Source organism: Scyliorhinus torazame, chromosome 6 (assembly GCF_047496885.1).
Source record: "Scyliorhinus torazame isolate Kashiwa2021f chromosome 6, sScyTor2.1, whole genome shotgun sequence".
Classification (NCBI taxonomy): domain Eukaryota; kingdom Metazoa; phylum Chordata; class Chondrichthyes; order Carcharhiniformes; family Scyliorhinidae; genus Scyliorhinus; species Scyliorhinus torazame.
The window spans coordinates 168690268-168706687 of NC_092712.1; the positions used below are offsets into that span (position 1 = coordinate 168690268).

General features: G+C 47.3%; 1 protein-coding gene across 4 annotated transcripts in view; it reads left to right on the plus strand.

Moving 5' to 3' along the window:
* Positions 1–16420, plus strand: part of LOC140425143 (glycoprotein-N-acetylgalactosamine 3-beta-galactosyltransferase 1-like) — an 81983-nt gene that overhangs the window by 39886 nt on the left and 25677 nt on the right. For all 4 annotated transcript variants that reach the window (XR_011947772.1, XM_072509073.1, XM_072509075.1 and 1 more), the window contains exon 3: positions 14959–15626. Coding sequence is in view for 3 of the 4 variants with exons in the window: in XM_072509073.1 (XP_072365174.1) it covers positions 14959–15626 (668 nt within the window). In the remaining variant the exon portion in view is untranslated. The remainder of the gene's footprint in view (positions 1–14958; positions 15627–16420) is intronic.

The window sequence follows — 16420 nt, forward strand, 5'->3', positions numbered from 1 at the left end:
CAATTGAGCCACTAGCCATCAGTCTCTGATCAGCGAAGAGGTGGAGAGCATCCAGAGAGCACAGAGTCTCACATAAGAACATAAGAACTAGGAGGAGTAGGCCATCTGGCCCCTCGCGCCTGCTCCGCCATTCAATGAGATCATGGCTGATCTTTTTTGGACTCGGCTCCATTTTCCGGCCCGAACACCATAACCCTTAATCCCTTTATTCTTCAAAAAACTATCCATCTTTATCTTAAAAACATTTAATGAAGGAGCCTCAACTGCTTCATGGGGCAAGGAATTCCATAGATTGGGTGAAGAAGTTCCTCCTAAACTCATTTTAAACTTATTTTGAGGCTATGCTCCCTAGTTATGCTTTCATCCGCCCGTGGAAACAACCTGAAATGAAATGAAAATGAAAATCGCTTATTGTCACGAGTAGGCTTCAATGAAGTTACTGTGAAAAGCCCCTAGTTGCCACATTCCGACGCCTGTTCGGGGAGGCTGGTACGGGAATCGAACCGTTGTGCTGGCCTGCCTTGGTCTGCTTTAAAAGCCAGCGATTTAGCCCAGTGAGCTAAACCAGCCCCACATTTATCCTATCTATTCCCTTCATAATTTTATACGTTTCTATAAGATCCCCCCGCATCCTTGTAAATTCCAACAAGTACAGTCCCAGTCTACTCAACTTCTCCTCGTAATCCAACCCCTTCAGCTCTGGGATTAACCTAGTGAATCTCCTCTGCAAACCCTCCAGTGCCAGTACGTCCTTTCTCCGGTAAGGAGACCAAAACTGAACACACTACTCCAGGTGTGGCCTCACTAACACCTTATACAATTGCAGCATAACTTCCCTAGTCTTAAACTCCATCCCTCTAGCAATGAAGGACAAAATTCCATTTGCCTTCTTAATCACATGTTGCACCTGTAAACCAACTTTTTGCAACATACCCAAGTCTCTTTGCACAGCAGCATGTTTTAATATTTTATCATTTAAATAATAATCGCTTTTGCTGTTATTCCTACCAAAATGGATAACCTCACATTTGTCAACATTGTATTCCATCAGCCAGATCCTAGCCCATTCACTTAACCTATCCAAATCCTTCTGCAGACTCCCGGTATCCTCTTGCACTTTTTGCATTACCACTCATCTTAGTGTCGTCTGCAAACTTGGACACATTGCACTTGGTCCCCAACTCCAAATCATCTATGTAAATTGTGAACAATTGTGGGCCCAAGACTGAACCGTGAGGGACACCACTAGCGACTGATTGCCAACCAGAGAAATGCTCATTAATCCCCACTCTTTGCTTTCTATTAATTAACCAATTCTCTATCCATGCTACTACTTTACCCTTAATGCCATGCATCTTTATCTTATGCAGCAATCTTTTGTGTGGCGCAGATGTACCACATCCATTGGCTCCCCGTTATCTATCGCACTGGTAATGCCCTCAAAAAATTCCACTAAATTAGTAAGGCATGACCTGCCCTTTATGAACCCATGCTGCTTCTGCCCAATGGGACAATTTCCATCCAGATGCCTCGCTATTTCTTCCTTGATGATAGATTCCAGCATCTTCCCTACTACCGAAGTTAAGCTAACTGGCCTATAATTACCCGCTTTCTGCCTACCTCCTTTTTTAAACAGTAGTGCCACGTTTGCTAATTTCCAATCCGCCGGGACCACCCCAGACCTAGTGAATTTTGATAAATTATCACTGGTGCATTTGCAATTTCCCTAGCCATCTCTTTTAACACTCTGGGATGCATTCCATCAGGGCCAGGAGACTTGTCTACCTTTAGCCCCATTAGCTTGCCCAACACTATTTCCTTAGTCATGATGTGGAGATGCCGGTGTTGGACTGGGGTGAGCACAGTACAAAGTCTTACAACACCAGGTTAAAGTCCAACAGGTTTGTTTCGATGTCACTAGCTTTCGGAGGGCTACTCCTTCCTCAGGGGAATGAAGAGGTCTGTTTTAGAAACACATATATAGACAAATTCAAAGATGCCAAACAATGCTAGGAATGCGACCATTAGCAGGTGATTAAATCCTTACAGATCCAGAGATGGGTAACCCCAGGTTAAAGAGGTGTGAATTGTATCAAGCAAGGACAGTTGGTAGGATTTCGCAGGCCTGATGGTGGGGGATGAATGTAATGCGACATGAATCCCAGGTCCCGGTTGAGGCCGCACTCGTGTGCGGAACTTGGCTATAAGTTAATTAAGTCTACCGTAGCTAGCTCTTCTCTCATCCCATTGTAATCTCCTTTGTTTAAGCACAAAACACTTATGTTTGATTTTACCTTCTCACCCTCCATCTGTATTTTAAATTCCACCATATTGTGATCGCTCCTTCTGAGAGGATCCCTAACTATGAGATCATAAATCAATCTTGTCTCATTACACAGGACCAGATCTAGGACCGCTTGTTCCCTTGTAGGTTCCATTACATACTGTTCTAGGAAACTATTGCGGATACATTCTATAAACTCCTCCTCAAGGCTGCCTTGACAGACCTGGTTAAACCAATTGACATGTAGATTAAAATCCCCTATGATAACTGCTGTATCATTTCTACATGCATCAGTTGTTTCTTTGTTTATTGCCTGCCCCACCATAATGTTACTATTTGGTGACCTATATACTACTCCTATCAGTGACCTTTTTGCCTCACTATTCCTGATTTCCACCCAAATGGATTCAACCTTATCCTCCATAGCACCGATGTCATCCCTTACTATTGCCCGGATGTCATCCTTAAATAACAGAGCTACACCACCTCCTTTACCATCCACTCTGTCCTTCCAAATAGTTTGATACTCTTGGATATTTAACTCCCAGTCGTGACCATCCTTTAACCATGTTTCAGTAATGGGCACTAAATCATAGTCATTCACGATGATTTACGCCATCAACTCATTTACCTTATTCCGAATACTACGAGCATTCAGGTAAAGTACACTTATGTTGGTTTTTATACCTCTGTTTTGAATCTTAACACCTTGATCAGTAACCTCCCAAGTTATTTTTCCTCTTAACGTTTCTCCTAATTTTCCTTGTCGTTGAACCCATATCTTCATGTAACAACCTGCCGCGTCGCTTTCCATTTCTGTTTTTACTTCCCGTTTTATTCCTTTTAGTATTACTGGGCCTATTCACTAATCTCCCCTCAGTCACTGTACCTTGTACTGTCGCCCTTTTTGATTTTTGACTATGGCTTCTCTGCCTTATACTTTCCCCCTTACTGCCTTTCGTTTCTGCCCTTGTTTTACTACCTTCCGACTTACTGCATCATTTCCCATCCCCCTGCCACATTAGTTTAAACACGCCCCAACAGCTCTAGCAAATAGCCCCCCTATGACATCAGTTCCTGTCCTGCCCAGGTGTAACCTGTCCAGTTTGTACAGGTCCCACCTCCCCAGAACCGGTCCCAATGCCCCAGGAATCTGAAACCCTTCCCCTGACAGCATCCCTTCAGCCACGTATTCATCCTATATATCCTGTCATTTCTACTCTGACTAGCATGTGGCACCGATAGTAAACCTGAGATCACTATTCGACATCCGATTTCTTAACTTCCTTCCTGGCTCCCTCTATTCTGCTTTTAGGACCTCATCCCTTTTTTACCTATGTCGTTTGTACCGATGTGTACCACAACCACTGGCTGTTCACCCTCCCCCTCCAGATTGTCCTGTACCTGCTCCGAGACATCCTTGACCCTCGCACCAGGGAGGCAACATACCATCCTGGAGTCTTGTTTACGGCCACAGAAACGCCTGTCTATTCCCCTTACAATTGAATCCCCTATACCTATTGCACTGTCACACTTATCACCCCTCCCATCTGCAGCAGAACCAACCGTGGTGCCACAAGTTTGGCTGTTGCTGTTTTCCCCTGAGAGGCCATTCCCCTCAACAGTATCAAAAGCGGTATATCTGTCCTGCAGGGGAATAGCCACAGAAGATTCCTGCACTACCTGCTCACTCACCAATTTTTCCTTAATCTGTTTAAGTGGTTCTCTTACCTCATGACCAAAAATTAGTTCAAAAGGACTGAATTTGGTTCACTCATTAGGTGCATCTCTAATTGCAAACAGTATGAATGGAATTCCTTTATCCCAATCCTCTGGATAATCTTGACAATAAGCCCTCAACATTGTCTTTAATGTCTGATGCCTCCTTTGTAATACTCAATGCGATTCTGGATGGTACGTAGTTGATTTAAATTGTTTTATTCCTCAGCTATCCATAACTTCTTTGAATAACTTTGAGGTAAAATTTGATCCTTGATCCGATTGTATTTCTATGAGTAGTCCATAACGAGTCAAGAATTTTAAGTAACTCCTCCATAATCTTTTTAGATGTAATATTTCGTACTGGAATGGCCTCTGGAAACCTAGTAGACACATCCATTAGAGTCGAAAGATATTGATTGCCACTTTTTGTTTTAGGAAGCGGTCCTACGCAGTCAATTAGGACCCTTGTAAAACGTTCCTCAAATGCTGGAATGGGTATTAAGGGCGCTGGTTTTATCAATGCTTGAGGTTTCCCTATCACTTGCCATGTGTGACATGATTGACAACATTCAACTACATCTTTATGTAGTCCAGGCTAATAAAAATGTTTTTGGATTTTAGCTCGAGTTTTCCTTACTCCCAAATGACCTCCCACTGGTACCTCATGTGCTGCACACAACATCTCCTTTCTATACCCTACCGGCAATAACACTTGATGAACTTCCGCCCACTTTTCATCCGCCTGCTATGTAAATGTCTCCATTTTCACATCAAGACATAATTTTTACGGTAATAACACTCAGGTATACACTCCAATACCTCTGCTGTGTATGCCTTCTGATACATCCGTTTTATTTCTAAATCTTTCTGTTGTAACTCCGCCAATTTTCCTGAGCTAAAAATATCTGCCTCATCCTTGACCTGTTCTTTCCCAACCATCGGAACAAAAATCGTTTCTGATAATTGCACTTCACCTTTATCTTCACTCTCTGATTTCTCCTCTTGTCTTAACCTGTGACTTTGCAACCTTGTTACTACACAATCCGGAAAAATCCCAGGATACTCGTCCTTCAACACTTCAGTTGTCTGATTTTCCACTGGCTCATCAACCACAGTAGGCATCACCCCCACCTGCGATCCAGCTATATCATTACCCAAGATAAACTGCAATCCTGGACAAGATAGTTTTTCTGTTACTCCTACTACCACTTCACCACTCTTCACTGGACTTTCCAAACTTTTCTTTTACATTTTTTAAAATTCTCCTCCTTTATCACATTTTCTCCCAAATTTACACCCACCAATAAACAATAATCAGTAACAAATATGTCAATCCCATATCAATAACAACGATCCCATCCTCTCACCAAACCCCAAACATTAGCCCGCATGTTTACATAAACAAATGACAAAAAGGAATCGGGAATCACCCTTAATACACACAGCCCCCCCTCCCCCAACCCTCCCACCCACCCCCCCCAACTAATGTTCGATGTTATCCAGTTCTTGAAAGTGCATAATGAATAATGCCCATGAATTGTAGAACCCCTCCATCCTTCCCCTCAGTTCAAACTTAACCTTCTCAAGAGTCAAGAATTCCAACAGGTCCCCCCCCCCGCTGACTTTCCAACCTTACCTTGTATAATGGAACACTACTCCTCTTACCCTGAATTCCATATATTACCACCTTTTCTGGCAACATTCTTCCCAAACTACATAACTCCCCATCTCTTACCATCAAAGATTGACTAGCTCCCGTATCTCTTAAAATTGTGACTTCTTTACCTGCTCCTCCTGATACACATGAGTAAACTTTACCCACACAAGTAAATTCTTTAAAGAGATCTGGCACCTTCTTATAAATCACCTCTTGATCAAGCTGTACAAACCTTTGCATCTCCTTCGCTTCACTTGGGCTTTCCTTTACCACTTTAACAAACCCTACTGTCTTATCCTGTTTTACCATATCAGCCTTCCCAGTGCTTTTCGTCCACCACCAACACTGACTTTATATGGCTTAGTTTATTACAGTAAAAACATTTGAAACTTTTCATTTCTCTTCCACCCTCCTGGATTTCCTTTTTAATCTGAGGTACACTCTCCTTATTATCGCCCATCAGATCACCTTTACCTCTACCACTTGAGTATTTCTCATGTCTCCAGTTTCTATCCCTCACAGGCTGAAACTGATGTCGGAAACCAAACTTTGATTTATGAACTAATTCATAATCATCTGCCATTCCTGCTGCTAATCTCGCAGTTTTAACCCTCTGCTCCTCCACATGAGTTCTCATTAAATCAGGAATTGCATTTTTAATCTGCTCCAAAAGCATGATTTCTCTGAGAGCTTCATACGTTTGGTCTATTTTCAAAGCCCTTATCCACCCATCAAAATTACTCTGTTTGATCCTTTCAAACTCCAATAACGTTTGACCACGTTCTTTCTTTAAATTTCTATACCTTTGTCTGTAGGCTTCAGGCACTAGTTCATATGCACCTAAGATGGATTTTTTCATCTCCTCATACATCTCAGATACCTCCTCTGATAGTGATGCAAACACTTCACTCGCTCTACCTACCAGCTTTGTTTAAATCAGTAATACCCACATGTCCTGTGGCTATTACTTTGTTTAGCCACCTTCTCAAATGAAATGAAAAAGGCTCCTACCTCCTTCTCATCAGACCTTGGCAATACTTGGACATATTTAAATAGATCCCCACCAAGCCTTCGACTATGAAGCTCTTTCGCTTCATCCTCATCACTATCCTCCAACTGCACATTTTTCTTTCCAGCCGCCAATCTTAGCTGACTGTCATGTTTCATGGCCATTTTCTGAAGTTCAAACTCTCTCTCTTTATCTTTTTCCCTGATCTGTATCTCCCTTTCTCTTTCTTTTTGTTCTGCTAGGGCTATTCTTTCTTTCTTCTCTCATTGCATATTCAAGCTGCTTTAATTATTTTTCATATTCAAGTTCCTAAATCTGCAACTGGATCTTTGCCATTTCCAATGAGTCAGACTGTATCTCAGGCAATTTAAATGTTCAGCTACCGCCATAAGTACCTCATCTTTTCACATTTTGTCAGTTAATGTTAAGTGCAATGTTTTTGCCAAATCTAAAAGTCTGTTTTTAGTCTCTTTCCGTAAGGTACTGCGTGTGACCATCTCCGCTCCCAAAAGCTTCTGAGCCCCTGAAAGAGCCATTGTCCACAACACACTCCCTACTTAAACTGGAATACCACACCTGAAAAGCACTCACAATATGCTGACCCCTCACTGGCTTTACGTTCACAAAGCCAATCCAATAGATAGACTTTTATCCCGGATGAGCCCCTAATTTGTAATGGGCCAGGGTTTAGAGATCCCAAAGTGTATCATGGAGTTCACCTGACACACGTTTACTAGATTGTGGTATGGGGAGCGCACAGTCCACTCTATAGGTGTGGTGCAACAGAGCTTCACAGTACTTTTAAATTAAAACAATGTTTATTTGTGAAAGCAGTTAACACTTTATAAACCCACAGTAAACATTTTAACAACTATCAACACCGCTAAATCCCCAAAGAATACAGTACTCGACAGATAACCCTTAATAAATTCCCAAACAACATCCGGAAGCCAAAAGACCCTTTTTAATACAAAGATCATGTTTAAATTCACTATTGAGAGCAGTCAGCACTTTGAAATCACCCAATTGATTTGGAGACAGTCCTTAGTTTGCAGAGAGAGATCCTTCTGCAGCTCCTTGCTTTGCCTGCAGCTATCCAGCTCTCAAAACGAAACGAACCACACCCTGTAGCAAACGGCCTAAAACAAAAGTAAAGCAGACAGACAGCCCAGCTCCACCCACTCTCTGACATCACTGCAGCTCTATAATAAACACCCATTTCTTATAGGTACCCTCACATGACAATGTGTACTAAAGCCATTTTGGTTCAATTTAAAAGTGTCATTAGTCAAGCCTTTCCAGAGATTCAGCTGTCCCTGCTCATTTTTTTCTCTGTTACTTAAGGCTTCATTTGGCTCTCAGGGGAATAGCCCATGAGGGATACAGAGGTGAAAGAGTCTTCCTGGAGCACTGCATTGGCTTTCTGTACTTCTCCACTTGCTTTACCAGCCAATTCATCTGTGTTCAAAGATTAAGAAATCAATATAATCGCCATTTAAAAAATATTTTCATGAACCTGCTTTACATTGTTTTTCTTTGCTTTTCCAATTAAGGAACAATTTACAGATCTTTGGGTTGTGGGGGTGAGAACCAGGCAGACACGAGGAGAATATGCAAACTCCACATGGACAATGACCTGAGGCCGGGATTGAACCCGGGTCCTCAGCACTGTGACGCCAAATTGCTAGCCACTGCGCCACCGTGTCCCCCATGCTTTATTTGTACTTTGGACGAAGAATTATCCCTATCCTCTAACTCAATAGCGTGTTTGAATTTTTGAGACATTATCACAGGCCCAAATGGATGTTAGATTCTTGGCTGAACCATTTCTAGTGTTAGTTTTTTCTCAATTAATGTCGTGCATTAAGGGGCCCGAGTGGGAACGCGTGGCAGAGGCCACACATAGCCCTATTTTCAATGGGGAGCTCCGCTTGGCAGAACTCTCCGTTATAGTGAGAAAAATGGTGTCCCAATCTCCGAGGCCCCCAACGGAATCCCCGACCTCCTCCTTCGCACCCCCAAAACCCATGCTGGGCAATCCCAGCCCGATCACACATGTGCAATGAATGCCAGCTTGGCACTTTGGCAGTACCCCTGCCAGCTGGTAGTGCCACCTGTGCAGCTAGCACTGCCAGGGTGCCAGTGCCACGATTCCCAGGTGGCCCCAGCAGTGCCAGGGCACCACCCTGCCCAAAGGCATGCAGCTGGGGGCCTCCGATTACCTTGGAGACCCCAACAAGTGCTGTTCTGTCTGCTCTCCGTTTGTGGGGACCAGTACCAAACGGCGCTCGCACGAGGTCCCCAAGGCGAAGGGATCGAATCCCAAAGCCTCGGGTACCTCGGGGAATCTGCACATTAGAGTAAGGCTTACTGCCTCGCTCTAATGTACAGATTTGGCAAAAAGTGATCCCGCCCATTGTGGGCGGGATTAAACTTGCAACCTCTCACCAGATTGTGTTGAATCTCGCAAGGCTTGTGAGCCGGGTAGATACGGGGAGCTCGGTCTCCCAGCTTTCAATGGCCCCGCTGCACCGTGGCGAGCTGCTTTTCTGGTGCAAGTGGCTGGAGGATCGTGCCCATAAAATTAAAATACTGGAAATTTGAAATAAAAACAGAAAATGCTAGATAAACTGAGCATGTATGGCAGCATCCGTGAAGAGAAGCAGGGTTTTTAAAAAAAATGTTTTTATTCAAGGTTTTTCAATAATTTTTACAAAACACTCCAAAAAGGAAAATAATACAAAGCAAACAAGGCAGTATGCCAACAAAACAACTTAACCCTCTAAACGATTAACAATTTAACACCCATCTCAAAGCAAAATAGAGGATTCACCCCTTACAAAAAGAAAAAGAAATCACCCCCCCCCCCCCCCCCCCCTCCGGGGTTGCTGCTGCTGCTGACCTCCACCGAATGTTCCGCGAGAAAGTCAAGGAATGGTTGCCACCGCCCGGAGAACCCCTGCAAGGACCCTCGTAAGGCAAACTTTATCTTCTCCAACCTAAGAAACCCCGCCATGTCGCGTTGACCCAAGCCTCTACTCTTGGGGGCTTTGCGTCCCTTCACATTAACAAGAGCTTTCTCCGGGTTACCAAGGAGGCAAAGGCCAAAACTCCGGCCTCTTTCGACTCCTGCAATCCCGGATCGTCCAATACCCCAAATATCGCTATCCCCCAGCTCGGTTTTACCCGAGTATCCAAGACCTTGCACATAGCCTTTGCAAAGCCCTTTCAAAATTCCAAAAGCGCCGGGTTATGTCCAAAACATATGGGCGTGGTTTGCTGGGCTCCCCGAACACCTCACACACCTGTCCTCCACCCCAAAAAACATGCTCATCCTCGCCCCTGTCATATGCGCCCTGTGCACCACTTTAAACTGGATCAGGCTGAGCCTGGCGCAAGATGAGGAGGAATTGACCCTGCCCAGGGCGTCAGTCCACAGGCCCTCATCCAGTTCCTCACCCAGCTCCTCCTCCCACTTGCCCTTCAGCTCCTCCACCGAGGCTTCCTCCGCCTCCTGCAGTTCCTGGTACATCTCCGATATCTTACCCTCCCCGACCCACACGCCCGAAACCACCCTGTCCTGTATCCTTTGGGCAGGCAGCAGTGGGAATTCCCCTAACTGGTTTCTCACGAACGCCTGAACCTGCATATACCTACAAGCATTTTCCGGAGGTAACCCAAATTTCTCTTCCAGCGCCCTCAGACTGGCAAAAATCCCATCGATGAATAAATCCCCCATCCTTTTTATTCCCGCCCGGTGCCAGTTTAGGAACCCACCATCTATCCTACCTGGAATGAACCTATGGTTGTCCCATATCGGAGCCCAGACTGAGGCCTCTACCTCCCCTCTATGCCGTCTCCACTGCCCTCAAATCCTCAATGTCGCCGCCACCACCGGGCTCGTGGTATTCTGCGTCGGCGGACCCCCCCCGACTGCGCTCCGAGAACAGCCTCTTAACCCTCGGGGTCTTATTTGCCCATACAAATCCCATAATATTCCTGTTTACCCGCTTAAAGAAGGCCTTGGGGATGAGAATGGGCAGACACTGAAAAATGAACAGGAACCTGGGGAGGACCGTCATCTTAACGGACTGCACCCTACCCGCCAGGGAGAGTGGCAACATGTCCCACCTCCTGAAGTCCTCCTCCATCTGGTCCACCAGCCGTGCCAGATTGAGCTTATGCAAGACCCCCCAACTCTTAGCCACCTGGATACCCAAATACCGAAAACTCCTCTCCACCATCTTGAGTGGTAGCTCCTCCAACCTCTTTTCCTGGCCCCTCGCATGCACCACAAACAGCTCGCTCTTCCCCACGTTGAGCTCATATCCCGAGAAGTCTTCAAACTCCCTAAGGGTCTGCATGACCTCCCCCATCCCCTCCACCGGATCCGCAATGTACAGCAGCAGGTCATCCGCATATAGTGAGACACGGTGCCCCCCCCCCCCCCCCGAACCAACCCCCTCCAGTTTCTGGACTCCCTCAACACCATGGCCAGTGGCTCAATCGCCAGGGCAAAGAGCAGGGGGGGACAAAGGGCACCCCTGCCTCATTCCACGGTACAACCTAAAATACCTTGACCGCAGCCGGTTCGTCGATACACTCGCCACCGAGGCCTGGTACAGCAATTTAACCCACCCTATGAACTCCTCCCCAAGCCCAAATCTGCCTAACACCTCCCACAGGTACTCCCACTGCACCCGGTCAAAGGCCTTCTCTGCGTCCATTGCCGCTACCACATCAGCCCCCCCCCCCCCCCCCAAACACCCCCTGAGGGCATCATAATCACATTCAGGAGCCTCCGCTCGTTCGTGTATAGCTGCCTGCCCTTCACAAACCCCGTCTGGTCCTCCTGTATCACTCCCGGGACACAATCCTCAATCCTGGTGGCCAATATTTTTGCCAACAGCTTGGCATCCACATTGAGGAGCGAAATCGCCAATAAGAGCCACACTACAACGGGTCCTTATCCCGCTTGAGGATAAGTGAGATCAAAGCCTGCGACATCGTCGGGGTAAGGATTCCCTTTTCCTTCGCCTCATTAATGTTTCTCAGCAACAACGGGCCCTAAGCTCCGAGAACTTCCTGTAGAACTCAACCGGGAACCCATCAGGCCCTGGGGCCTTGCCCGCCTGCATATTCCCCAACCCCTTAACTAGCTCCTCCATCTCGATCGGGGCCCCCAAACCCTCTACCCACCCTTGGGAACCTCAGTTGGTCCAGGAACTGCCGCATCTCCTCTTCTCTCCACCCCCCCCCCCTCCCCCCCACCCACCCCCCACCCCCTCTCTCCGGGGGTTCTGACTTGTACAACCTACCATAAAAGTCCCTAAAGACCTTGTTTATTTTACCTGGACTCCACACCGAGTGTCCCCCTGTGTCTCTGATTCCCCCAATCTCCCTAGCCGCCTCCCTCCTCCGCAGCTGATGCGCCAACATCCGACTCGCCTTCTCCCCATACTCATACACTGCTCCCTGTACCCTCCTCCACTGGGCCTCAGCCTTCCCCGTGGTCAGCAAGTCAAACTCCGTTTGGAGGCTTCGGCGCTCCCTCAACAGCCCCTCTTCGGGGGATTCCGCTTATGTCCTATCCACCCTCAGTATCTCCCCCACCAATCTCTCCCTCTCCCTCTTCTCCCTGTGAGCCCTGATTGAAATTAACTCCTCACTGACCACTGCCTTCAGCGCTTCCCAGACCACACTCACCGACACCTCCCATTATCATTGGCCTCCACATATCTTTGGATGCACCCCCGAACCCGCCCACAAACCTCCTTGTCTGCCAGCAGTCCCAACATCCATTCGCCACAACGGGCGCTGGCCCCTCCTCCCCCACTCCAGCTCCACCCAGTGCGGGGCATGATCCAAAATCGCAATGGCTGAATACTCCCCCTCCACTCTCTGGATCAGTGCCCTGCTTACCACAAAATAATCTATTTGCGGGTAGGCCTTGTGCACATGGGAGAAGAAGGAGAACTCCCTCGCCCTTGGCCTGGCAAACCTCCACGGATCCAATCCCCATCTGATCCATAAACCCCCTCAGGATCTTGGCCGCTGCCGGCCTCTTACCCGACCTCGACCCCCCCCCCCCCCCCCCCCAATTATCAGATTACCTGCCTCCAGATCCGGGATCTGACTCAACATCCGCTTCATGAACCCTGGGGCATGCACATTCACCAGCACCACCCAGGCCCCCTGCAGCTTGCCACTCACCATCACATATTGACCCCCTTTATCCGCCACAATACCCACCGCCTCTAATGCCACCCGCTTACTCACCAGAATTGCGACCCCTGTTTTTCGCGTCCAGCCCAGAGTGAAAAACCTGCTCCACCCATCCCTTCCTCAGCCTGGTCTGATCCACGATCTTCAGGTGCGTTTCCTGTAACATGGCTACGTCTGCCTTTAGCCCCTTTAAGTGCGCAAACACCCGGGCCCTGTTGACCGGCCCATTCAAGCCTCTCACGTCCCACTTGATCAGCCGGATCGGGAGACTTGCCCCCCCCCTGCCGACTCGCCATCTCCTTTATTAGGCCAGCCACGTGCCCGCGCCTCCCGCACTCCAGCCCCCCAGGCGGAGGCTCCCTGCCCTGACTCTCCCTCATACCTTCAACTCCCCCTCAGTCAGCACAGCAGCAACCCAGTTCTCTCTCTCTCTCTCTCTCTCTCTCTCTCTCTTCCCCCCCCCGGCCAAGCAACTGCTTAAACTCCCCTGCCTTCCCCCAGTGCACTCCCGTAAGTCAGCTGACCCCGGCCTCTCCTGCCTCGGTCTCCGATCCCCCTATTGGATTCCCTCTCGAAGTCTCCAGCCTTCCCCCACTAAAGTGGGATTGCCAAAGTTCCCCCCATGCACCAATGTGGACACCAAGCCAGTATCGTCCCCCCGTCTCGGGCCCCCCCCCCCCTTTTCGCGGAAAAAAGCCCGCACTCCCTGCCTGGGCCGACCCCGCCCCCTGTGGCACAGCTCCTTGCACCTGCAGCCTCATCCCAATCCCCGAAGGCCCAGGGCCACAGGCCCACACAACCCCAAGAAAACGTGGGGGACAACCCCCCCCCCCCCCCAAACAAGCCCACATAAAAAAAAACATTGCCCCCTCCCACTCCTCAGCTTCCCCCATAACATGCTACAAACCATTAATTTGAGTCCAACGTCTCATTTTTGATAAAGGTCCACGCCTCATCCGGCGTATCAAAATAGTGGTGACAGTCCTGATACGTGACCCACAGCCGCGTCGGCTATAACAGCTCGAACTTCACCCCCTTTCCATGGAGAACCGTCTTGGCCCGGTTGAACCCTGTCTGCTTCTTGGCCAGCTCTGCACTCCAGCCCTGATGGATGCGGATTTCGGCATTCTCCCACCTACTGCTCCGCTCCTTCTTTGCCCATCGCAGGACACACTCCCTGTCGGTGAAGCGGTGGAACCTCACCACCACGGCCCTCGGCAGCTCATTCGGCCTCGGCCTCCTCGCCAGGACCCTGTGCGCCTCATCCAGCTTCAGGGGCCTCGGGAAGGCTCCCGCGCCCATCATCGTACTCCGCATCGTAGCCACATACGCCCCAGCATCCGACCCCAGAATCCGCTGGAGACCCAGAATCCGCAGGTTCGTCCTCCTCGACCTATTCTCCAGGTCCTCTAACTTCTCCTGCCATTTTTTATGCAGCGCCTCGTGCGCTTCCACTTTTGACAGCCAGGCCCAGGATCTCATCCTCATTATCAGAGGCCTTCTGCTGCACCTCCTTTATCGCTGTCCCCTGCATCTTCTGGGTCTCCACCAGCCTTTCAATCGACGCCTTCATAGGGGCCAACATCTCCGCCTTCAATTCCGCAAAACAGCTTCTCAAAAACCCCTGCTGCTCCCGAGACCACTGAGCCCATGCTGCCTGCTCCCCGCCCGCCGCCATCTTGCTTTTTCGCGCCCGTTCTCTTCTCTTCTCTAGTGCCACTTTTTTGACCGCTCCGTTCCTGGTCCACTCCATACTGTGCTGGGGGAATCTCACTGCTTCCTTCCCACACCGGGAATCGTCGTCCAAGTGCCGCTGGAGCTCCTTAAAAGGGCCCAAAGGTCCGTTCTCGGCGGGAGCTGCCGACAGTGCGACCCTACCCAGGCATAGCCGCAACCGGAAGTCAAGAAACAGGGTTAACGTTTGAGACTTTTCTGTCCGTGTTCTCCAGAGGCATTTTGTCCGAAGTAATTCTGAATGTTTATAGCTGATATTGTAAACTGATTCTCTTGGATAATATTTTGTCATAGTTTTAAATAAATACATGTATCTTCTCTACACAGATGAAAACAGAAGTGTTGCAGATGAGCTATATAAGAAAGTGCGAATCCTCTGCTGGGTGATGACTGGGCCTCAGAATCTAGCCACAAAGGCTAAACATGTGAAAGCCACTTGGAGCAAAAAATGTAATGTTGTGCTTTTTATGAGCTCCGAAGAAGACAAAGATTTCCCTACAGTGGGACTGGGTGTGAAAGAAGGCAGAGACCAGTTGTACTGGAAAACTATCAAAGCTTTTCACTATGTTTATGAGCATCACTTGAATGATGCTGATTGGTTTATGAAAGCAGACGATGACACTTTTGTGGTTGTTGACAATTTGCGTTGGTTGCTATCAAAGTACTCCCCTGATCAGCCTATATTCTTTGGTAGAAAATTTAAGCCATATATTAAGCAAGGATACATGAGCGGTGGCGCTGGCTATGTATTGAGCAAGGAAGCACTGAAGAGATTTGTTGATGCCTTCAAGACCGGGAAATGCACTCATTTTACATCGACCGAAGATTTGGCCATGGGGAAATGTATGGAGACTGTTGATGTAGAAGCTGGTGATTCCAGGGACACAAACAAAAAAGAAACATTTCATCCTTTTCCACCAGAGCATCATTTGTCAAAAAGCTACCTACCCAAAACTTTCTGGTACTGGAATTATTGTTTCTATCCTGCTGAGGAGGTAAGGCATCAAGCAAATATGATTACCTTTTTAGGCTGACCAACACGTGTCTAAAACTGTGTACTTCACTGGGAGAAAGAAACCACAAATATAATGCAGTTCACTACATTTTGAGTTACGCTACCAGAAAATCCATTAAGATACATTTGTAATTGTGGAGGCACCCATGAACACACTCGTCCAAACACAGGAGAAGGTTTTTTTTTTTTACTTGATCTGTGTGTGGAAAAATTAAGCTAAATTTCTTAATCTGGCAATTGGCCATACATCTGAATTGGTTTACAAATATTGAGAAATCAGTAACTTTTAAATTTCTTTTGGATTGATCTTAAAACTGAAAAATGAAAGTTTTCATTACCCATTCTTTCAGAAATGAGTTTCTTGGAACTATCCAGTGCAATATGTGCAACTTCTTTGTAAACTTGGTTACTATTACAAAACCTGAAGATAAATTGTATTGTTCCGGCTCCACATCTTGTCAATCCTGCCCATTTTAACAGATCATATACCACCGTACTGTTATGAACTCCAGGGGAAGGAACATTTAATTTACACAAGATTGTATGTTAGAAATTTGTGCTACTTTTTTATACTTTAAGTAAATTTAAGGGACATTAATGATCATGGCAAAACAATGCAAGGACTTGAAATATTGGTTAAAGAATAGGGAACATTCAGGGGAGCGCTTCCAGTGTGAAATGTCAGTTCCTGCAGCTAGTTACCCTGGTGCACCACTCAAAGATAGCGGGTTTCAGCCTCAGATACGAACATTGAACAGTAGTGATAAACTGGTC